Below are 25,059 nucleotides of genomic sequence, written 5' to 3'. Positions count from 1 at the left end.
GAGAATTTCCATCTTTGTCTCTAGTTTCTCTCTTGTGCCACAGATTGCCTTTATACATGTGGTTCGTGGTTTAGACAGGTTAAAGGAACCTGGGAAAATTCCAGTCCCTGTGCAGGTCCTAGGCACGTTGTACACAGGGAACCGACAGCTCCATGTAGGAGTGTGGTCAGCCCAGCACAAATTCCCTGCTGCCTGCAAACAGACATTTGCTCACTGGACCATCTTAAGCCACTGCTTTGGAACATATAGAGCATATTTTTGACCCTACCAAAGCAGTTAATAAGATTTTACTTTCATTTAGGCATGTTCACAAAGCGGAAAGCACTGTGACTCCCGTACATGAATATACATCCTGAGCTCCTGTAAATTACAGGGGACACTGTACTAAGATGGCTTTTTGCCTTTAGGGTTTAGCAGAAAAATTCTGTAATGCCTTTTTTTTTTTTTTTTCTCTATTACTTGCAAACAGGAAATGAATAAGCAAAGAAAGGCCATTATAACTGTGGTTCCAGAGGCTGTTCAGCTTGAAACAAAGGGATTTCTTCACATTCACACTCATTAGTCTGATTAGTGGGCTTGTAAAATGAAGCATGAAAATGAAACATGACATAGACATGAATTGATTGTGCTAAAATCTACACAAACTGCTGCTTGGAAATGAAAGGATGACAGCCATCTTCTCTGAGCTGTTTAAAAAGTTAAGTTTTCAAAGTAGCTCATTTTTTTTAGAGCCTGTAAATGACATTTCAGTAGCTGTTAATGGGAAACACTAAGAAGCTGAAATTAGTCTGTCAGGTGATTTAAAATTTATTTATTTATTTTTCAAAAGGGCAGAAAAAACCAAAAGATGTAATAAATTAAGCTGGGCAGGAACATGTTATGATTTAGTAGAAATGAGTGGCAGGCTACTTGTTTCCATTTTAAAATTTGAGAGAATACTTGGCATTATTTTCAGAAAGGCCTCTTTGTATCCTGATGACTTCTACCTTCAGATATGCTCTGCCGTGTTTCCTTGGTTGTTGCAAAAATACCTGTTTGGTTGGATCTTGACGGGAGATGCTGAAGGGAGGGTGAATTTACTCTTTCAGCATTAGTTTGGTTACTGGCACCGTGTGCTGCAGGTGCAGCAGTCTCCTGTTTCTAGTATAAGCTGTACAGCTACAACACATTATCTTTAAAATTCAATGTCAAATACCTAGTTTTCTTAACAGAGTTTAGTCCCACAAGCACATATCTCTTTGGCTATAAAATGATGTAGTTCTGCATATGTCTCGTACTGTCAAAACCAGGCCTGTCCAACTGCAGTGTGTGTGCTAATGCATGTGACTGCATGTCCTTTTTCTTCTGTAGCTCACTTTAAAAAAAAATCCCAAACCCAAACAACTAATTTGAATGCATGTTTCATTGTATTTCGAAGTAGTATTTTGAAATACTACTTTTAAAGATTAGTCATGTTGGTACAGATAAGATCCCAGAACTCCTTTTGTAACTGTGTGGTCTGCATTTCCAATAAGAGCATCTGGAAAAGGATTTCTGAATACTGTTGGACATTGTGGAAAATACGACTCAAGAGAAGAATTTGGCATCTTGGTAGTGAGAAAAGGGAGATATGGCTGTGGGATTCCAGAAAACTGGAGAGGTATGTGGTAGTGTTGAGCAGGAGTGTGCTTGAGGAACCCTGCAATGCTGTTTTTGGCCTTAGCAACTTGCTGCCATTACCATTTGGCTCACTGGGAAGAGCAGGGTAGGACAGTGGTGTAGTGGGTGTGCTAAGCTACTGCTCTTTGGGCAGTCAAGCTTGGGGGTCTAGTGTGAAACTGGAATGCATGGGGTTTGGAAAGCTTCCTGGGGCAAGTTCCTGTTAAGCAACTTTTGACATGCACATGATGTTGCTCTGTAATGCACAACCACAAAGTATTTCCATGAACCATGGAAACACGTTGCCAGGCTTATTTACCCTCTTGCTCCCTATAGAAGTGAATTGTGTCTCACCTGTGTTAAATCTGAGTACATGGATTCTGTAGAGGTGACATGTGTTGGGGACAGCGCATGAAATGTGCAGCTTGTTCAGCCACTGCACTTCTGGCCCATGTGACTTGAGGAGCAGCAGTGTCTGCTGGGCACAACCACAGCCTGACATGTAGCACGCTGGGTGCTCCCATGCTGGGGTCGGGAGTGCCTGTGGACAACACGACCTCTCCAGAAGATTCATTTTTCAGGGTCTTTTGGATGCTCACCCCCTAGCAACTCCTTTGTAATGTACATTTTATAGACATATGGGATTTATTTCCTGGGTATGAGTCAGGACATGATTTTGTCTATAAGAATCAAAATATTCTTGGAGACATTTCCATGGAAAGGAGGCAGTATGTGGGGAAAAGGGAAGGGGAGGAAGGAGGATCACTTTTTTGAGCAGGTTTCAGGACAAGTGTTTTGAGTATGCCCATCGTGGCACCTGTTGTGGCTCCTGAGCACTGGGCACAGACTCTTTTCACCCTGTTTATTTTCAGCATAGGTTTGTGGAATTTGTGTGATTTAGCTAAGTGTGTGTGTGTGTGCCTGTTTCTAATACAAAACCTCAGTTCAAACAAACTCTACCCAGCAGGGACTGTGTTGCAGAAAGAAGAATGAGAGTACTGTTGACTTGAATGTTCCCTGTCTTTCCAATGAGTTCCAGATATTTCATTGATTCCCGGTTCCTCTGTTAGTTACCCAGACAAGTATTTTAGTGACTTTCTTGGTTTTCTGTTTGTTTGTTTTGTTTTGTGTTTTTGTTTTGGTTTTGTTTGGTTTTGTTTTTTGTTTTTGTTTTTTTCAAAGGTGTTTTCTTCTTTGTTTTGCATGAGGTGAGAGTCAATATGCAAAGGAAGGTGGTGGCCGGGGTTGGAGAAGTCCCTCTAAAAATCAAAGCACAGGTTAAAGTGTTTAGTTGGTATATTAAGATACAGATGATGGGTAAAAAAGCCAGGTTTAGGTCCACTTCTCAGTGCATGGGTGGCTGTTTGCTGTGGATCTGGGGAAGGCAAAAAGGGGTGCTAGAGAAGAGCAAACCCAGGACATAGTTGTTCAAGGTGTTGCCTATCATTAAACAGAATCTCTTGTGCAGAAGAGAGGTTTTGAGAGGGGAGAAGGAAGTTGACCAAAAATTATTCAGTGTTGGTGTCTTCTTTATCTTAAAGATTTCTGTGGTGATCAGAACGGCCCCAAAAGAGACCACAGTGTGCACTCCAAAAACTGACTAAAGATTAAAACTGAACTTGCGAACAACCTGTGTTAAAAGGTGTAAATATGTTTAAAAATAACATCTCTGTAGTTGTGCAAGGCACAGCAAAACTCATTGTGATGTTTGCAGCTGAAGTTAAAATAATGAAGAGCAACCTGTTTTCCTAGTAAACTTCCACTGGTTTGATTTCTGTGAACTCCAGTGTGTTTTGGGGGCTGCAGTTAAGGACAGCCCTATCTATGTTAGCAGTAAAGCGATAGACACAATTAGTATTGCCTGCTCTTCCAGGAAAAAAGCCAATAGATGTCATGCGACGTATCTAAAAATGGATGGTGACGACACCCATTTTATGCTTCGTTTGATCCAGTTAATACCGTTGTGGTGCTGCTGTGTGGAGGAGGGGCTGAACTAAAATAACATATATTTGTATTGATCATGAGACTCATTATATGAGTGAATTTTTTGCAGTTTGCCACTTAGAAATTTGTGCAACTTCTGCTACAAAATAATGCCAGAGAGCTGAGTGCTTCAGTCTGGGTTTTTGACAGCTGTGGGTTTTTTGTGTTTGTACTTTCCCTTTCTATCTAGAATTTGGTGTTTACCAACATCTTGATAGAGAGCAAGACTTTCAAGCTGCTGGGTTTGTTTGGGGTTCCTGCCCCCCCTCCCCCCCCCCGAGAGTCTAAAATAAAATTCAGTTGCATAAACAATTATAACTGGGAAAATGCATTCCTACCAATGTCTTTAGAAAGAGCTTTATTCTGGAAAATTCTGCTGAACTACCATAGTAATCACTTTACTGTCACTCTCTCCAGTGAATATATGGGTGGCTTTTAGTTTGCCTGTGGGAATGTTGACCTTTGATTTTTCTGACTTACGGGTTACGACTGGACAGAGAGAGATCCCCACGGATCACTATTGTCTGGGGCACCCCAGGGCTCCCCAAGCTCTGGACAGCCAAACTCTGGAGTGATTGCCCAGGGTTGAAAACACTGAGGAATAAGCTGGAAATCATACCCTAACTGAGCTTGTTGATGTCAGTGAAGCACATAGCACATAGCAGCATCTGGAAACACTGAAACAAGTGTATGTGCCTCTCTCTGTCTCAGGCTTAATTCTTGTCCTTGACAAACAATTACTTGTATAGGAAGATAGATGGCTTGGGGAACCAAAAATATGGATTCTCTTCCCACTCCTGTTAGCTTTATGGTGATAGGACTAAAAGAGGTAACCCATCCTGCTCCTCTTATGGCTGGGAAATTTTCTGGCTTTACAGAGCAGAGTTCAGCCATCTGGGGAATTGCTCAACTCTGCTCTCATTTCCAGAACTGCAGGATAAATTATATGCACATCTGAAATTTTGGGGAATTTTGGGAAAGAGACACTATATTATCTGTGAGCCAGCAGAATCTTTTTCATTCAAACCCCACCATTGCTTGCTTGAATAACAAATGGAAACAGGCATCTTAGGGCTGAGGAAAACATCTGACATGACTTGGAGGTGGTGTTGCAGCTCTTGGGGGGGTACACTAACTTCTTATGAGTCGGAGCATTAAGTCTGCTTTCATATCAGGGGCAAAGACTGTGGTCTCTTATGCCCAGCAGCTAGAGTGGGAAATGGCTTTGGACATTTTCAAAATGAGCTCAATTCAATAATCAGAGAAGCTGAGTGTTCGGCCAAAAAAGGTTGAGAGTCAGCCTGATATACGTAGTATCAAAGAGGCAGCCAAGGCAAACACAAGAAAAAATCTGTACTGGAAGTCCCAAAATTCATACTAAAATTCATGCCTGCAAGGAGGTGCATGTAGAGTTGGGGCAGATTGGAGCAGGCTTATCAGGAAGGGGAGGTGAACTGGGGAAGAGGAAAGTAGTATGAGGCAGAAATCAGAATGATGAAATCAAGGACCTAAGTAAGGACTAAGGGCTACTGGGACAAATGGCATTGGGAATAGAGGAAAGGACAGGAATCAAGACTAAACAATAAAGGTTGCTTACTGCAGCCAAGAGACATGTTCAGCTGTTGAGAGACTAAAGGACATTCAACATTTGATGGATGAACAAGCCATTAAGATGCTGCTCCTGTGGTGGTGTGGTTTATCGAGGACCTTTGGTCCTTCTAGATCTACACGCTGCGGGATGACACCAGTGTGCCTGGTGGAGACGGTGCTTGGGGTAGTTCTCTTCTGCCATAAAAGACTTCACTGTTGGTTTACCTTTGCCAGTGCTCTGGGGAGACACAACCATCAGAGCCAGTGACAGTCCTTCAGAGATCAGCAGCTAGACTCTGAATCATTAACTTAAAAAATATATAATATTAAAAGTATGCCTGGTGGGGAGAAGTCTTTCTGATGCTGGTGCCTTTGAGTATCTAGCTTGCCAGCTTTGTCTGTAGTTCCAAGAGCTTAACACAGACTTTTCAAGTGAGGAGTTTGGGGAATAGTTTATTTATTTTATTTTTTTTTTTAATGAAGCTAAAGTGAGTAGGGTTTTTGATATGCAACCCAAGTGTGTTTAAGGTGCAGCAATTTCCACAGCAGATGGTGCACAAGGGGTGATGCAGCAGCTGCTGCCTCCAGCTGCCTTTTACTGTCCGGTGTCAAAGGCGGTGCTGGTCGTCTTGCAGGTAGTCTTTGCAAGCCAAGCTCATGCACGCACTGCTGATCCCTAATGAGACATCTTAGCCACATTACTATCTGGGAGGTGTGACTGAAGAGAATTAAGTAACTCCTTGATTACAGAAATTTAGGCCTTCTTCAAGGAAAATGTTCCATGCGAGACCTGTGGCACATCACAAGCTGCCAAAACTGCAGGCTGATCAGACAAAAAAAAAATCTATGAGAAGCTAAGGTTTTTCTCACTGTTGTTTTTCATTTGGTTGGTTGGTTTTGGGGGGTTTTTTTTAGTTTGTTTGGTTGGTTTGTTTTTATTTTTATTGTTTGTTTAGTTTTGTTTGAAGGTATTTTTAATGCAAACACCCAAAACTGGGATACATCCAGATTACTGCAGCCTTCCTATGGTGCTTTTGTTGCATCAGTTAACTAAGGAAGGCATCAGTGATCTGAGCCTGGAATCCATTCCTGCCTCCCCTGTGGGCAAGAGTGGGCTCAGATGCAGCTATTGGCTTGTGCTAAGGGAGCAGGAGAGGGGTGTGCGATAGACCTTGTTGTCCTAAGACAATATTGTTAAGGACCTGCTTTTTTCCTAGAAATTATTTCTTCCTCTCTTGGAAAGCCTATAATTAGGAGTTGGAGGGAGAAGGAAAAAAAAAAGAATGCTGGTTTTTTCGATGTATTTGAATCTTTCCACTTCTTCACTATAGCTCTTAAAAACAAATAATATAAATATATGTGTGTGTATGTGTGTGGCATGTCTGTGAATAGCTTAGGGAGAAGGAACAGATGAAACCTTCACCATCTAGTACCGGAGCAGTTGTTCATTTTCCTGGGCTTTGCCTACTGCTTCAAGTGAGTGTGATGAATTACCCGGTATCTACAGATCTCAGTATGGTTTAGGACCTTGTGTCTTGACTGGACAGGTAGTTATCAAAGTTCTCTGGGCTTCTTTGCATTTTTATTAGTAATCACATTTTGAGAATTTCCTGTTGTATTTTGTTACAAGCATTGGTTCAATAAACACCATGAATCTGAGTGAAATCTATGTTCTAAAAAAAATGTTTGCTTGATCATTTTAAGATGATGATAGAATTGATAATCAGCCAGAGATGGAGACCAGCCCAAGTCATGAGAGCTTGGTGGAACAGGCCGATTTTTCAGCAGAATGTAATGAGTGTTGAACAACATTGTTGGGAGCAGTGCTATGCTGTTAGAAATACAAGATCTGATGCCAGGAAGTGGTGCTTTTAGGATATGAAAGATGACGTACGCTGAATTTTAAGCACTTCTGCTGGCCTACTGGGAAGGCAAAAAAAATTAAAAAGCTGTAATAAATCCCTCTTCAGCAGAACAAAACTGAAATATTAATACATAGTTTGCATCATGTTTCTGGTCAGGGTTTGGTTCTTTGGGGTATGTAAATTGTAATGTCAGTTTAGCTGTCTGGGATGCTGTAAGGGGAAAATCACTAAAACTCACCATGAGAAATGTTTAACTACTGTGATCCTTCAGCTACTTTGAGCATGGAAATGGTAAATTCCAGAACTTCTTCAGAATGAGAGTGCTAAAAATCAGCTATGTTTGGACACCCCAAATAATAATGCCTGACAACACTATTTTATATTAGCAGTTAGTGACTGCAAAGAAATTGATCTGACACATTCATCTCTATTTAAGCAATTGTTTGTTGTGGTGTTTGGTTTGTTGTTTTTTTTTTAAATTCCTCAGTTGGAGGATGTGGAGTTAGTCTTTGTCCAAGATTTAGAAGCAAGGATTTCCTTTCTACTCTTGCTAAGTGTCCAGTCTACAAAAGGAGGCAATGATAACCCACTTTCGCAGGTTCTTAGAAGATTTGCTTCTGTTTGGGAAGCTCACAGGTGGCTGCGTGGGCACTGCGTTTTTCAAAGGCAGTTATCAGAAGGGTCAAGCACTATCAGCTTCCACACAGCTCACCCAGTCTGAAATTTAACTGCATTTGGAAATTAATTTCTCAATGTGTCTGTACTCCTGCAATGTGCAATTGCATGGAAAAGGAGTGACCTGTTTAACTGCAGCACTGGGATAAAGGACTGTGTGGGTGAAGCAGAGGCTTGGAAGGCTTGGCTGGGGGAAAGCAAATTCATGGTCTTGTCAGGACTGCTAGAATATGATGGCTCCTGTTACTCCACCAAAATTGAAGTGGGGAACTGGGGCAATTCTGCCTCTAAACTGTCATTTGGTGGGCTTAATTGTTTTTTAAGGGTAGCACTACAACAGGCACCCTCAGCTCCTCAAACAGAAACAGTTTTTAAATGGAAGCAGCAGTCTGAGCCACAGGTCATGTTTCAGAAGGGCAGTGGTCTGCAGGGCATTGATTCTTCATTTGAGGAAAGATGGATAAACTCTACAGAGCAGTTGACAATATGGAACTTTGGCAGGCTACTTCCCAGCTCTCAAATATGGGTAACACTTGATTGTTCTTTCATTCTTCAAAGATCAATGCAAACCTTTATTTTCTATAAATAATTTAATAAATACTTTTGTTTTACAATGATACAACAAATAACAAATTCATAGCAAATGAGTCACAAAGAATTTAGGATCAGTATACTTTAATAAGGTATCAGTGTCAAAATACATTTCCTTATCAAGTTAAAGTTCCCATACAGTTATAATATTGTCAATAAGAATTCAGCAATATAGATTATGAAATAATTATGATAAAAAGTATGATTAATATTAAGACATGGAATATTTTTTTCAGAGTGTTTTAGTAAACTGTTAGGGTATAACATTTTTAATGCTGAAACTACACAAATAAGAAACAGAAGAGCAGTATTCAAGTGTCTTTAATTCTTGAAGCCTTTAAGTCTGTGCCACTGCAAATTTGTCAAATCTGGTTTGCCAATTTTCATCAGATGTTGAAGTTTATAATATATTTTTTCCACACAGTAATAACTTCACTTTAAGAGTAGACTGGTTTTGGTAATAAACTCTTGAAAGATTGCCTATAAGAGGGACTATATTTTTTTTTACATCATGTACCAATAACAACAGGTCTTCAACTTTTCTAAGTATATGTGGTTAAGACTCGCTTAACACAGCGAACTCTGAAGTGCTCTATGAACCCAAGGCTCTCTCTGCAAGTGTCAGTGCATGATATAAAGCAACTTTATACACCAAGCTTCAGCAGAATCAGAAGTCTCAAAAAATATATATTTGTTCTAAGTTTCTGGGCCAGATTTTTAGCTTTAGTACATTGCCACTGTTCCATTTTCTTCAGTGAAGCTACAGTGATTCATACCAGTGGAGGAAAGAAGATGATATATACCAACACAGATCTAGGTCTATGTATTTTAAAGTCAGAACTGCTCACCTACCTTTTACTGTAATATCTTTGCTGTTTGGATGTGTTATAATTTCAACTTTCAAACCCCTTTGCCTTTGAAAGCATTCAAAGCCTTATTTTTCAAATATGTGCATGACAATTAATGATAGTTGGAAAGGAGCTCTGAAAATGTCTGTCTGCCCTTTAATGACTTTTTATCTACTGATTAATCTAATGCAAGTAAAAATAAGAGACCCTGCTGCTGGCTATTCATCTCACTACAAAATCCTTAATTCTTCTTGTCTACTTATAACTGAGTTAGCCTAATACAGTGGGAAATACTACTTTTAGTTTTAATGATTCAATATTGCAATTATATTGCTAGCTAGCTTATAAAATGAAAAAGGGTAACATTAATCAGAGGTGTTAGTACTGGCCGCTGCTCCGATTCCTGAAATATCAGCAACATCATAACAAATACTACTACTTTCTAGCAGAAACAGCTCTTAAAGTTATTGTGTCATAGATATAGCAAAAGTACCAAGAGATGATTAACAACTGACCCAGAGGGAAATAATAATTAAAAAAAAGAATCTGTTTTGTGTAAAAAATAAAGGCAAAAACAGAGAACAAAACCAGAAACTTCAACACAAACGAAAACACAGGTCTAAATCCTCCACTGGGGCAAAGCTGTAGGACTCCCTTGGCTGTAGAGATAAGCCAGGTTAAGGCAGCTGAGAATGTGGCTTGCTTTTGAGGAAAAAAAAAAAGCTTACAACGTGCAACTTTCACAGATACCCACAAACATTGCATTTCACCATTCACATTTCTTCCAACAAAGTGTATAAAAATGAAGGGAAGGGGTGGGAAGCAGAAGGCTGGGATTTTTCCTTAGTATACTTTTCCAAAAGTTATTAAAGTTACAATAAAATAAATGCTGGAAAACAAAAAGACTCAAAGGATTTTAATTTGGCAGATCAACAAAAAACTGTGGTTGGAGATCAAATTTGTTTCATTCATCTTTGGCAATAAAAATAAATCTTTGCGGTACTGCAGCCAAAGTATCTCGTGATGAGGCATTTATACCACAGCTTTTTATCAGCATGAAATTTGAAAAAAAAAAAATTCAGAATATAAATTACAGGTAATGAGATAAGGGGAGGGTAATCAAATTCTCTAAACACAACTTTAATTGCAATAGAGAAAATACAGTAGATGTATTTCTTTAATATGAATAATAAAGTGAGTAACTTCAAAAGGCCACTATTCGGTAATGTGGACAGGTTCAATATCTAAGTAAAATCCTGTAAAAGTGTATTGGTATTAGAAATTGTCTACTTGCAAAAATATATTTAAAAACTGAAGCTGTTTTGAACAGTATAGGCCACAGAATATTGCAGGCTCGCTCAGGTTGCCTGGTCCAGTGCTCTGAGCAGTTCACTGCCCTGCAGAAGTGTAGAGCTACCCAAAACAGGGACATTCACCTCACAGTCATATCTTGTCAACTCAGGCAGCAAGTAGGGTTCAAAGGAGGGCCCCAGCAGACGACTGGTCATACCTGGAACAGATTAGTGAGGTAAATCATGGTGCTGAGACCAGAAAGAGCACTTGTTTCTTCTCCCCCACTTCTGTTTATACCAGTAATGATTTTATTTTGATTTTATGTCAATATGCCAGAGCAAACCTATGCACCATTCTGCCTTAAACTGCTGTAAGTATGTCACACCTCCACCCCCAAATTTAGATTGTTCCAAGAAAAATTATATTAGTGCATATGAGGAAAGCTGTAGAAAACGGACACAGTTTCTAAATTGACATCCACTCACCTTATGTATTAAAAGGAATATACACATCCCCTTATTTCAACTTCTAGAGGGCACATGTTAAGATTCTAACCTACAAACCTTCCATGTTAATGCTGCAGTGAAGTTGTTTAGTACAATGTAATCAATTCCATCACAAGACAAGAGTATGGATGGAGGATGGCAGGACCTCCAAGGTAAAAAGGTATTAAGTTTAATTGAAAGGAAAGGTGAAAATTCTTTTCCTTATATATTACGAATGTTAACATTAAAGTATCACACTTAAACCACAGAACTAATTTTTCATGTTATGAAGCAATACGCATTTGGATCTTAGTTTATCATCCTCTTCCATATTTTTTTATATGTTTTCTTTGCATGGAATCAGTATTGGAACGACATACCAACACTTTCCAATTTCTGTATTTGACAGCTCTTACCTGATGCTTTATGAGCTGGCTGGACACTGTAGTCCTGACAATGGGAACTGTAAAACGGAGGGGGAAACGCTCCTGCTTTCAAATTCTCACCCGGACTGCCACAGGTGGGTTGATGCTGCTGCTGCAGTTGCAGTTGATTCATTGGTTGGCTCAGACCTCTTGAGTTACAGATAAATTCATCTGGTATTTAAATAATAGGAAAAAAAATGTTAAATGCAGTCATTGTAATAATTATAGTAAATAATACTAATCCAAAGCAAAATGATCATCAGTGTGATGGTGTCAGAGCATAAGCAAATCTGCATCTTGTCAAAAAGGAAGTCCAGAAAGAGCACTAGTTCTAGCAATGGTATTGCACATAAGATATGCACGTGTAAGGAAACACAATGTTGTAGAGAAACAGTATCTGTTCTAGCTATGAGATATTTGCACCTGGCATAAGCAGGATATAAACCCAGCACCGTTAAGCTGATTTCTGTTACCTCCAAGGCAAGAGTGTGAACATACATGAAACCAACTACCTGGTATTTATCAAATGTACCTTAAATTGTTCAGCTCTTAGCAATACAGCCTGATCTTTAATTTTAGCTTACTGTAATATTTACAGAGCTTATTTAAATTTCCTTTTGAAAGCGCTTCTGTATCTATTCAACCTGCCTTAAAATTGTGCTTCAATACATAACGTTGCAAAACCACTTTCTTTTGTCTTACCAGTAAGAACACTTGCGCTGAGAGATTTCTTTTCTGTAACCAAGGAACAGTTTTCCCCTTTGAGAAATTTCATTCTCTTCCACATTAGGTGGGATGGGTTAATCACAGATGGATCTCCCTAGAATGTGAAGGAAAGCAAACCAAACAATTACACTGATGACCGTTGGGAGTCCAAAGTTGTCAAGAGGGTGCATTTCTTATGATTACCCCACTCAGCTGTTGCAACGCTTGTTCTTCATAATCCAGTTGTCGTTTCAGTTTCAAACTGTTAGACAGAGCAATTCTTGCTGGGTTTATATCTATACCTCGTTGTATAAAAGCATCCAGCGGCCTGTGAAGAGGAGATATCCATGAGTGCACAGGGAAGCAAATCTCAATCCTCTGGTTCATTTATACAGACTCTTGTTTCATTTAAAGACATTTAAGCTGTCTTTGAGACTTGCCAGTGGACAGATCTCAAACATCAAATGTTTTTTATTTCCCTTTATTAGTCATCCCACAATCTTTGGGAACTTTTGACGTTTGGGATCAAAGACTAATGAAAGTTTAGCATAAACAGCCTCTAGGGCTCTCCAAGCAGACACAAAAATGCTGTGGAAAAGAACGTCTTGCCATTTTTAAGAACAGGATTTGAGAGCCATGTCTGTCCCCTTGCTTTGCATACTAAGTATGAACACACGGGTTGCTAATTGGGGACAAACCCTCTCTTTCCAGATGCATATTCAGACACTGGTATTGCTGCCCACAAGAAATCCCAAAAAGCAAATTGCACGGCTTCAGGTTTTAAAATGACCATTACAATTTTAGGTACTTTCTGAACATTTCAGTGTGACCAACACTGAAGACCCAAGAGCTACAGAGAAATTTCTAGCTATGGAAGGCAACTTCTAGGACTGTAGCCTCTGATCTACATCTCAGCACATACTGTTTACATGTGTAATAAAGCAAACGAGGGGAGGGAGCGTTGTAGAAAAAGAGCCTGTAATTTTAAATCTTACTTGTAGTATTTACATATGCTAACAATAAAGTACTCTCATGCCTCCCTCTTCCCCATTTTTTGTTGTGAAGAAAATATATGCAAGGTGAGAAAGTATGCACAGGTCCCTGCTTACTGCTGGAGCAGTAAGTCTTTTCAGTATGTCAAGCATGCTTTGCAAAATTAATGGTGTAATTTTAAACTGATCAGCAGGAAATCCATTCACATATCCTTACAGGCAATGAAAAATTTGCCCACTTCTGCTTCTACCAGACTCACTGCCACTGGGAGAGCACCACATTTATTTCCCCAGAGGTACAGTCTGATGCCTATCACAACAAATTTTTCTGGCTGAATTGAGAAAAAGAATTTTTCAAGATTACGACCCTTCTCATCCCCCAAAATATTTTCTGAGTAAAATACATACTTATACTACAAAATCACTTACCTTTTTTTATATATGGGCACCCTTGGAGAATGCAGTGGTGGCCCTGAGGGGGAATTTGATAGGGGTCCTGAGTATTTATCCATGAGTCTCCATTTAGCAGGGACGTATTCTAATGGGGGATCAGGTGGCCACTGGGTGTTTGGTCTTCCTCCCATCGAAGACAGAGGAGTGCTGGCTTGGTCATGGTATGGTGGCAGTGATGACCTACTCATATTGTTGAAGAACACCGACGACAGGGACCCATGACCACCAGGGTTAATTTTTTCATTTGATAGCTGTGGGCAATATTTCTCTGGGAGGAACTGATTCTGTGAAGTAGGAGCAAGGGGTTGGAAGATGGTACTCATGCTACTTAGACTCTGCTGGGTATTTTGTGCGCTTTCAGAGAGAGGATGTTCCTCTTGGCAGATTGGGCTGAGCTGGAAATCTTCTCCATCCATAGGAATGTAAGGAGCCAAGGTTTCAAGGTCCAGTTCATTGAAGTCAGTCTGTGCAAAGACAAAGTAAGTTCATAAAGAAACTCTAAGTTAATAATAGTTGTGGCAGTTAGTGTGGTATGGAATACTAACAGATGTTAAGCTGAAAAATTACCATATGCCAAATTTACCTACATGAAACTGGCCAACTCCTGTTTAAAGATGTCTTATTTCCATGCTAGCATACATGTTCATCATATCATCTTCAGCAAAATAAAGACAACAAACTGAAGGAAAAAACCTGCACAGAGGAGCAGTATTTGGTAAAGCAGCTCTCATACAGCCTGCAACATCAGTGTGATCTGAAGTAGACCACACTAAGCTTTGAATAACTTGTATGCCTAGACTCTACAACATGTGGCATATAGTTCAACCTCAGGCTTTTTCATGCTAAAATAGAAAACACAGCTTTCTCATAATCCAGCTACACGAAAAAAGGTGTCTAAAAATGAAAAAATGAAAAAAATTTAGCTGGAAGGACATTATCACACTTAAATATGTATTCTTTTTTCTTTTGGAGGGCTAGTCATACCCATATGCATTTCTCTTGGCATTTGGCCTGAGCTGAACAGAGAGGATAATCAATGTTGGCCCACCAGTCAGCTCATAACACCCCTGTGGCACTTTTCTCACACTCATTTTCCCCACCAAAGCTGCTGATGTGGTGGGACACACCTGAGCAAGCAGATGCTGAATCTGACAATACTGAAGTTTGCACATGTCAAGTCTTGCACTGAGTTTGATCCTGATCCACACTTGCCTCCTATCTGTCCACTCTTTCTCTTGCTTTAATTTCTGTTTCTGTGTCCAGACTTAGATGAAATTTCAGAACATGAACTACAGCCTATTTAAGTCCGCAAATTGTGTTGGTAAATTGAAGCAAGCACCTCATTTGGGCCCCAGTCACCCCAAAGATTAATAGATGGAGATGAGTGTAAGGTCTGTGTTACCAGTTAGCAGTGCCTGTTCCTTTCTTTTGTCTATAAAGAAGCATAAGCTCTTAAAAAAGGCATTTCAATTAAGTATCTGAAGTTACATAAGTTGAATCAGGCCCACACCTTTTATTTGATGTAATGTTACAGTAGTGGATTTATTTATTTATAGAGGGAATTTCTACACTTACACCCTGATTAGGATGCAGGAGATGGAAACTGTATGTTATTTTATGTGCAAGTAATTGTCAAATCTCTCTGAAAACCTCCAAGAGGTAAAACAAGAATATATCCAAAATTCGATTTCTGTTTTGTAGTTAAAGGAGATGTGTGCTATGAGGGGCATTCCTCTCTCGTTTAGTTGTTTTGCAAGTATTAGTTTATTTAGTTTTTGTTCTAGAAATGATGTTTACTCATTAGTCTGGATTAAAAAAATTGCTGCTTCTTATGTTACATGTCCAAGCTACAGAAGCCTCCAAATTCTGAGAGCTCTCTGGTGCTACTTTCTTCTTAGCAGTGCCACCTGTGACACTCTAAACCTAGTGCTTCACAGAGTTAGGGACAGAAATTGATACTCCAGTTTTTGAAAGTGCGTTGGTTTGTTAGTGTTGTGCATGAAAGATTTGGTGTGCATCTACAAACGCAGTTTGCATATTGTATCACAATATCTGCACATATAACATGCATCTGTACTGTCTACTTACAGAGGACTGATTTTTGTGGCTTTTGGAAGACAGAGTTCCTTACCTGGGAGGTGCACTGACTTTTTGATTCTGTGTCCATGGCAAAAAGTTTTTCAATCACCTCAATCTTAAGATCTTCATCCACGGAACTGTAATAATCTCCTGGGCTGCTGGGCTGCACGAAAATAACAATTTGTTTTAAGCAGCAAGACAAACCTGGTATTGGCTTAGCACCACGCCATTTATACCACGCTATTCAGGAACAGATCTTTCCTGTGAAAAGCAAATGGCTGAATGTGCGTTTAGTGTCCTCAGAACCCAAAACTGTCCACTACTATCATATGCTTTTCTCCAACTCAGGATTGTCAGTACAAAACACAGGCACCAAATACAGGAACCTGGTTGGCATCTTAGTTTAAATGGTTTTCAGCAACTCAGACCAGGAACAAGAAATTTACAGTATTAAATGTTTTTGTCGAGGAGAGAGATGCTTAGCAGTATCTCCATGCTTTTCTTAAGATTGGATGCACTCTTGTAAAGGCCATTTAAGAGAGACTCCTGCTCTTAGGGGTAGTGCTGTGAAATCTTTTATTCTTTTAATGGGGAACTCCATGGAGCTCTTCTCAAAAGCCTGAGTTGTGTAAGCTTCCTAAAGACCACACTTTCTAGCTAACAAACAGAAAGAGGAGGGGTCTGGAGCAATGTTCCTTATGACCACACCATTTTACACTGGCTTTTTATTTAAGGCTAACTTCCTGAAAGGTCGTAGCATTTTCTTCTATTAGTTGTTTTATAGGTAAAAGTAATTACTGAGGGACAGCTGGGAGATAATGAGGACTGCAATGTAAAGGCAGGATACAGTTCCTGTTTTGCCATTGATCCTTAAGGTATATGCAGTACAGGAAGGATACAGATACATTGGGCCTTGTTAATAAGCAATGAGACAGGAGTGCTAACATGAAAACACTGTCTACATATATCGATGGGACTTGCATACAAAACATTGACATGCTTGGTTTTTTTTTTTTTTAAAGCTCTTCTTACCGTGGAACAGCTACTGTTGCTACTTGCACTAGGAGTACTGCTGCCAGGTGCAATCTGAGGCATTGTAAAGGATGGTATTGTCAGTGTTTCACCTTGAGCAGGGTGGCTTTTCACTTCCACTGGCCACGCTTTGTTTGGTGTCAAAACAGCATTGGTGAAGGCAGGGGCTTCCTCAAACTTCTGTGTCCCTGGATGGAGTTTTAACAATATTAATGAATGCTTTTAGCTTGTGTAGTGTTATGATATAACTGCAGCTATTCATTAAAAGTAAACACTGTTCCTAGTTGCCATGACAATAAGTTGGCATAGACTTAATGCACGTTGTTTAGTCAGCAAGAAAGCCTGATTCTGCTCTCATTCACAGAAATTTTCCACTGGTGTGAGCACGTGGGCTCTTTTAGCCACTACTCCCAATTTGTACAAACAGCAAACAGACCTTGCCTATTAAGTTTCTAAATGTAGGTTCACACGTGGTTCTTTGTTGTACAAAAATAATTTATACAAATACTAACCAAAATCCAGGGAAATAATGGCATCGCCAGGTGTTGGTGCCAGCTGAGCAAGTTCCTCTGGTTCTTCTTTTAACTTAGTAAACAAGAAGTCACTCTTCTCTGTCCCAGCAATGCCGCTGTCGTAGGCAGTGCTCATCGTCAGCAGGTGAGGCTTGAAGAGCGATTCTGTTTGGTCCATGGAGAACACGACATCGTTCTTCTCAATTTCACTAACAAGAAAATAGGTTTTAGGCATTTTGTACTCTACAAATAAAAGATAGGGGTAATGCAGGCAGTACAGACTCTCTAAAGCTGGAGCTCTATGAGCCATTTTGGCCTCTCAGTTGTATGCCAGGCTCTCGACAGGCGAGGCACAGTTCCAGCGTTGCCGAGCACCACCATCTCAGATGACGCAGGGAGTGTGGTCAGGACTTCTGTGGGAATACTCAGGGCTTTGTTGCTCTGCTTTTAAAAGGGATGTAGTTGAGGCTATAATGACCCAGACTATCGCTCAAATAAGTATTTCCTATTTTGGCCCCAACTGGGACCAAAAAAACTTGAGTTTTGCCAAATGAAGGCAAAATTCTTGATTGGCCCTGATTTTTGAGGTGGTAAACAGCTTCTCTTAGCAACATACAGTACAACAGCTACTTAATTTTATCTCTTGGTCACAGCATTAGAAAAACAAAACAAAACAATTAAAAAAACAAAAGTTGTGTTGCACAATAAAATCTTCAGTGCAGACTTTATACTCCTTTGTATGAGCACAGCAGCCACTCTGCAGAAGAGAAAGGCTGTGGTGTATTTCAACAGTGCGTATGGGAACAGGCATGCCACATTTTTCATCGATGTCTAACATCAGTAAACAAGACTGAACAAACATGACTAAACTGATTTCAGAATAACAACACTGAATAAATAGACCCTTCAAAAGTTCCTCCAAATATTGCATTTCTTCCAGCACACGTGTCTTTTTCCGTCCTGTACGACTTACCTCAGCACGTAGTTGACGCAGACGATGCACTGCGGCTGCAGGTTCCGCGTGTTGTAAATCACGGTTCCTTGGGTCTCCAGCCATACGTATCCACCGTGCTTGGCAAGCATACGGTACTGGCCTGTCACTACTTGACCTTTTGTACACACTGAGAAAAGGGAGCAGAGATATAAATAATGCAGCAGGACAGGAACACACAACATGTAACGTTTGTTTTAAATAAACCCACTTCTGAGTTATCATTAGGCAGAACGGCACTAAGACATTTGTAACCAAGGCTGCTTTGACTTCGGGAAAACTCAGCCGTTTTAAATATGAAAGAGGACGTTCACTTGAGGTTTCCACTCAAGACTGAAAATTTGAGTTCTGGCATTTGACTTCTTGAGATGGTCTGAGTCTTCAGACCAGAACATGGGATTTTTAAAATTTAATATAATATCCCAACTTCCCCCAAAATAATGCCTGCTAACAATGTTTCTTGAGAGTCTCTGTTCTAGTAGTGCCTTAGCTTGGGCTCCCAGGTTGATCTGTAGAAAAGTGAATTTATTTAGGAAAAACTACTTATAGTTTCCTTATTTAGGTGATTGAGAAATACAAAAGTCAGACGATTTAAAAGCTATATTCACTAAAAACAAACAAACAAACAAACAAAAGGCAAAAATACCCCCAAAATAAAAAATCTTATGGTTTCTCTTAATATTCCTTAAAGTTAGAAGCTGGAGATAACAAAACCACAAATAAAATTAAGGTGTCACTAGCACAGCATTGGTCTTAAGAGGTTGAAGTAGTAATATCAGTCATAAAAAAGTATCAAAACTAAGAATTGTAAATGGGACTGTTTTGTCTAGGAAAAACCATCAAACTACTGTATTTCTCTTTCTGCTTGAACTGTGCTGTTCCTCTGCAATAGCCTGGAATTAGTAGCCTGGAAGGAATCAAGACCCATGTGACCGAATCAAATAATGTTTATATAATTAAACATGCTTTTTGAGCTGTCTTGTGTTTCTCAAGCAATAAACTGATGATAGTACAACTCAGGTTTAAAGCTTCATGTAGATGTTTGAAGGGCAAAATCTGCAGTCCTGCTGCCCTTGCCCCCCAATATTTTGCAATACTTGCAGAGAATGAGTTTTCACTGTGGAGCTTTGGACTTCTGAGATGTAAAGTTTTATGATGTGCTGCCTGTTGTAATTCAAAGTTGTCAGTTCAGGAAAAATATTGTCGATCAATGGCAATAAATTTAGGGTTGGAATACACAAGCAATACTTGTAAAAATAAGAGCTTGTACTTGTAAGCAGACATAGTCACACTGAGTAGCAGCAGAAGTGGGAATTGGCTGAACCAAACCTTTGACTACACTTTGGCAACCTTTCCTTCTAAACAGCTTTTATGTCCCAAACCAGTATGCCATCAAACTAATGCCCAAAAAATAATGCAATTTGACTCAGTAGGACTGGAAAATTGATTCCGCACTCTGTACAGAAAAATTCCTAGTCAGTGTGGCCATTAACAGAAGCTATTTATTGTCAGTCTCTCCTACATCACCACCATACAAATGTACAAATCCAGGCCTATGAAATGCAACAACTGTTTTGCAGATAATTGTTGCTGTGTTTATCCTTCTATTTCTGAGGTTTGTTTGTTTTCTTCTGAGGAGTATTTAATCATCCTTCATTTAATTTATTTAGACAAAGTAGAACATTACTTTTATTGATTAAATACTTCTGGTGGAACAAAATCAAAAGGCTTTCATTTCAAAGTGTTTTAGTGACTGGACTGTTCTGCTCTGCTTGTGAAACATAATTACACTGCTTCCTAATCATCAGCTCATCAATAAGAGTCACAGTGTAGGCGCCTGTTACATTACAAAGAAGCTTTTTACTGCTTTAATCTTTTTTATTATTATTATTCAAAGCATGTCATGTTCTGATATAATAAAGTACAGCAGAATCCCTCCATGGGGTAATCTCATAAATTACTAATACACTTGTAACTGCTGACTTTGTTATCAACGCTACATTTAAGGATCTGCCTTCAGAGTGAACTTCTCACTTCTGTATTTTTTATTTTTTTACAAAATATACATTACCTGTACCCTTATAGAACTAGTAACATTTCAATCAACATCTCCAATTATATTCCTTATCTTTGTGTGGAGAGAGGGGGAAGGTAGGGATGAATTTAACAGAACGCAAAAACATGATTCACTTGGAAGGCTTGCTGAACTTCTGCTACGTACTACCAAGTGGCAGGTCCCAGGTGGTGACACTCAGCTCCACACTGAAGTCAGCAGCAAAATTCCCACTGGCTTTAATGCCAACAAGACCAGCTCTTAGTGGAAATGATTACAGACTATTAATTGCTGAATTGGAAAATACAGTTGTATAGTCAATCTTTTGTGCAGATTTATGTAACAAGACAGAAATTTTCATCTTGCTTGTGTAACATGAAAAACTGGGTATGCTAAATGCTGCCAAACGCACTCCAGTCTTCCATTCCAGAGTGACTAATTAAGACTTTCGTACTCTATATGCAACTATACTTCCAGCCATGAACACAAACACTGTTGTGGCTTGCTTAAACATGAGGTTGTTACTTCACCTCAAGAAAAAAAAAAAATTAACCTAAAGCTGCAACAAGCATGATTTATCACTAAATTAGATGGAAGGAAAGGGAAGGAGTTCTGCTTCTAAGCAAGCCTCACTTGAGGTTTCTCTTTTCAAACTTCAGTCTCCTTCCTCTATTTCTTTTGCATCTTTACAACACTAACTGGTTGGCACTGTCAGAATAGATGACTGCTTTATTGCATGAATATATATATACTCTATAATAGTATATTTCTAATAAAAATTATTGTTTAATGAAAGCAAGTGTGCTGAACATGAATTTTGAGGTGGATATTTCCACGTATAAAAGGACACGGCCGGGGAAAATGAATAAGTTCTGCATAGCTACATGCTTGGAGGAACAAGTAAGGTCTGCATAAGCTGCGTACCTGCTTGGTTACCCTGTGCATTAGACAACATTTCAATGGCACACATAATGAACCCTAGGCATTTCCTATTTGGAGGGCTTATGTGTGTTTTCTGTAGTCAGAGCCTGCTGTCACTTAGTCTTTTTGGTTGTTCTCCAAGTTGGTAAGAAGCTTGATGGTCCCAGCAGACATGGAAAGTATTTATGTTAGAAAAACTAAAGGGGCCAAATTTGCTGGTGATGTCAACTGATGGTTATGTTGTGGGCAACAGCATTTATCGCAGCACAGACTTCAGTCCTGTGCTTCTAACAGTAAAAAGATAATTCATGCTGATCCTATGCTATCATAAACACTACGGAACAGTTTGATCTTGAAACATTTGTAACTTTGCAGTACACAGTGCCTTGAGCACTTTTGCGGACATAACACCCCTTCAAGATTTCCTCTTGCCTTCATTCTGCTTCTCTGCCAGTCCTCATGCCCTACAATAAAAGTTTGTAGGACGCGGTCCTTTTCAGCAGGCACAAATGGTATCTAGACATACACTCTGCACTACATGAGTCTGACTGACTTGCCAGGGTGAGGAGTAACCTCAATCAATGCCTGGTCACAGGGGGAACTAGAAGCTCCCCAGAGATCCTTACATGGACAAGTCCCAACTCAGTGCTCCCATTTCATTAGCTAGCTACAGATAACCAACAAGGGCTTGCTCTCCCTCTCTTTCCTGTTACCAATGGGATTGCCAGCTCCGATTTTATTCCCTCTGTGGAATTGTCCATTCTTAAAATGCAACTCAACAATTCCAAAGCACCAGTGCAGCACAACCCCTGACTTCACAGGATGACTGCCGATAGCTCAGCATAGGATATGAACATCCTATCTATAATTACCACTAATCCTTTTCACTGTTAAAACCAATAAAATATTACATAAGAAACAACTAAAAAAATATATTTCCAGATAACTTTCTCTAAGTATGGGTTGATTTATTTTTTCTTTTAAGCAGCTCTGGAAACAGGATGATTCATATCAACACTGTTTTACAGCACACAACTTTTATCACTGCCAAACATTCTTTCAAAAAACATTTCAACTATCCTGAATCTTTGCCATTGGAGTTAACATGTATTCCCTTTTCCCCTTATGTTCAGACAGCTATTCTTTGCTGATCCTTTTCTCTGGGAAGTACAGAAATAATTTCTGTAAATCTATTTGGTGGGCAATTCCGTATAGACATGACCAAAGTCATGGGCATTTTCCTGAGGACAGAGACCTTTATCATAGCAACTACAAGGTGAGTGTGGGGCGTTGGGTTTGAGCTTGTAGATTGCAGTCTAGCAGCTTTGCTTTGTGTCTATAAAAAGAGCAGCAGCAGAGGTTTCAGTGATGTGTTGCTGAGAACTCTCTAATACACTGCGTCAGGGTCATAACAGCCAAGGAAATGTCATTTGTTCATTAGTGCACCACACTCCCTTCAGCCAAAGGACTAACTGGACACAGACCAAAGATTTAAATCCATTATTAAGACACCTTATGTGATAGAGAGGGGAAGTGTAGCTATATGGCCTGCTGAAGAGAGGAAGCAGATCCTGGATCTGATCTCTGCTCCCAGAGTAAATCAGGTACTTCACATTAAGAACAGCTAAAACTGGCAGTTCACATAGGTATAAGAATAACAAGAAGATGTTGTTCCTGGCAGTAGATATTATTCATATAATGAATATCCCTTTTAGAAAGGCTCCTTGCACATCTGGTTTGGATGGGGAAGATAGTTGTTATTTGGTGGCAAAAGACAGACATTCAAAAATACACTGCAGCAAGCTCTTCCTATTTCCCTTTATAGCTGCTGTTCCTGCTGAGCCCAATACCACACCAAAGGATAATCATAGAAAGCTTGGGTTGGAAGGGGCCTTAAAGATCAGCTAGTTCCAGCCCTCTGCCATGGGGGTTTTCCGTTAGACCAGGCTGCTAGAGCCTCATCCAGCCTGGTCTCGAACACTTCCAGGAAAGGGACAGCCACACCTTCTCTGGAGAACCTGTTCCAGTGCCTCATCACCCTCACAGTAAAGAATTTCTTCCTAAGATCTAATCTAAGATCTACTCTCTTTCAGTTTGAAGCCATTCCCCTTTGTCCTATCTCACTACATGCTCTTGTAAAAATTCCCTCTCCATCTTTCTTGTAGGCTCTCTTTAGGTAGTGGAAGGCCACAATTGGTCACTCCAAAGCCTTCTCTTTTTCAGGCTGAGCAATCTCCATTCTCCTAGCCATCAGTAAATGCCCTTCTCACCAGGCTAATACTGCCTAACTCAGCTTTTCAAATTTTCAGCTGAACCTTGCATTATGCCTTAGAGAGACAGTGGCTCTCCTTTCTAACATCTGAGTTTAGTTTTAATTATGGCAAAAACAGACCCTCTGGAAAGATCAGGAGAAGATTTCAGGTAGACAAGCACAGTAACCTGTAAGCTTTCTAGCAAAGTTTAAATACTCGTTTGGCGACAATATCTGCACACAAAGTGCATTTTTATTTTCAACTACTTATTGAGGAACCCACAAATGATGCTTTTCATACAAACTATGAAGAAAAATAAGAACATGACTTACAGTTCTGATGACTCTTGGTCATACTCTCCGAGTCCAAGGCATGGTAGAACTCATAAGCCGAACGACCCAGCAGCTCCTCTGGATGGTATCCAATCAACTCTGTTATTCTTGGTTAAGAAAAAAGCAAATATTTAAAATTCAGGTCACTGTAGCCTTATGCTTACGTGTGGAGGGCAGCTATCAGCTCTAGTCCTTAGACTTAGCAATATGAGAAATTCTGAACTTCTAAACACATCAGGAGCTGCAGAGGACTTCTGATCGCATTCTGAAATATCTCCATGTTCAGAATAAACTGCTTTTGTACTACTATTAGAATAAAAATTCCTAGTGATGTCATTATGTGTGTTACAAATTTTCCCAGGCCTATTGCACACTAATAGAAGGCATCAACTTTTATTAAAGACAAAGTTCTCAAGCTGTCCTCTACATGCAGAAACTCCCAACAACCACCATTCAAAATCAGATACATGTGAGGGGGTAGTGGTTGGCACCAATAGGTTTAAAATTATGTGGACATTTAAAAAACACACACAATAGGGTTAAATCACTACTTTGGGTCCTGCATTTAATAAAAATGCAAGGTGAGAAATGAAGGGCAGTCAAAAAAAAAATCAGCTCATCTACTTAGTATTTCCTCAATTCTATGAGAACTTTAGCATATGGATTAGGTTACTTGGGTGACTAATCCACAAACTAAGTAGGACTTTACACAAAGAAAGCTATGATCTCAAAACATAGACTTTTTTTCAGAGTCTTTCTGAGTACTCAGGCAAGGCAGAATTTCTCACAAGTTCCTGAATAAAAGAAAATAGGTCATCAAACTATGCAGATGATTTTCTCTAATGAGGGGGTGGAGGAAAAACGTTCTGTTTCCCTAAATTCAATTTGAAATACCATCACATGCAACTTACAGGAAACACAGTAAGTAAAAGAATAATTCAAAAGCAAAGATTACCCTATATTCTGTTTTACAAAACAGTGACACTCTTGGTTGCCTTTTCTTAGCTTCTAAACTCTAATAACGTAGCAGAGAGCAGTAGCAGAAAGGACTACAAAATTACTCTGAAGCTGTCATAAAACTTTAAAAGCTGGGAGGTTTGCAAGGAATAGTCACATCTTGCAGCACATCACTGCTGTCAATGGCAATGCCCAGGTTTTGTGCCTTGTCACTAAACTCTCTTGGAAAAGCTTTATCTGCCACCACCACATTTGATTTGTGGTGTTGCTACTTTTAAGGGAGACATCTTCAGGTTTGTGTACTCCCTGAAGGATAGCCTTGGCCCAGCCCTCCAGACACAAGCATGTCTTTACAGGACAGACATGTAAATACTGTAAAGCAAACAG

At 39.6% G+C, this 25,059-nt stretch overlaps 1 protein-coding gene across 2 annotated transcripts in view; it reads right to left on the bottom strand.

The window, feature by feature from the left end:
- Positions 1-8,322: 8,322 nt before the first annotated feature.
- Positions 8,323-25,059, bottom strand: part of EPAS1 (endothelial PAS domain protein 1) — a 78,617-nt gene continuing 61,880 nt past the window's right edge. For both annotated transcript variants that reach the window (XM_050316915.1, XM_050316914.1), the window contains exons 7-16: positions 23,716-23,822; positions 18,140-18,287; positions 17,167-17,375; positions 16,655-16,842; positions 15,675-15,785; positions 13,520-14,007; positions 12,303-12,426; positions 12,096-12,213; positions 11,385-11,564; positions 8,323-10,700 (exon numbers count right to left, since the gene is read on the bottom strand). In XM_050316915.1, the coding sequence (XP_050172872.1) occupies positions 10,549-10,700; positions 11,385-11,564; positions 12,096-12,213; positions 12,303-12,426; positions 13,520-14,007; positions 15,675-15,785; positions 16,655-16,842; positions 17,167-17,375; positions 18,140-18,287; positions 23,716-23,822 (1,825 nt within the window). In that variant the 3' untranslated portion in view covers positions 8,323-10,548. The remainder of the gene's footprint in view (positions 10,701-11,384; positions 11,565-12,095; positions 12,214-12,302; positions 12,427-13,519; positions 14,008-15,674; positions 15,786-16,654; positions 16,843-17,166; positions 17,376-18,139; positions 18,288-23,715; positions 23,823-25,059) is intronic.

Source organism: Myiozetetes cayanensis, unplaced genomic scaffold, assembly GCF_022539395.1.
Source record: "Myiozetetes cayanensis isolate MyiCay16 unplaced genomic scaffold, myiCay2020 scf2-11, whole genome shotgun sequence".
Classification (NCBI taxonomy): Eukaryota; Metazoa; Chordata; class Aves; order Passeriformes; family Tyrannidae; genus Myiozetetes; species Myiozetetes cayanensis.
This window is presented reverse-complemented; position numbering and strand designations above follow the sequence as displayed.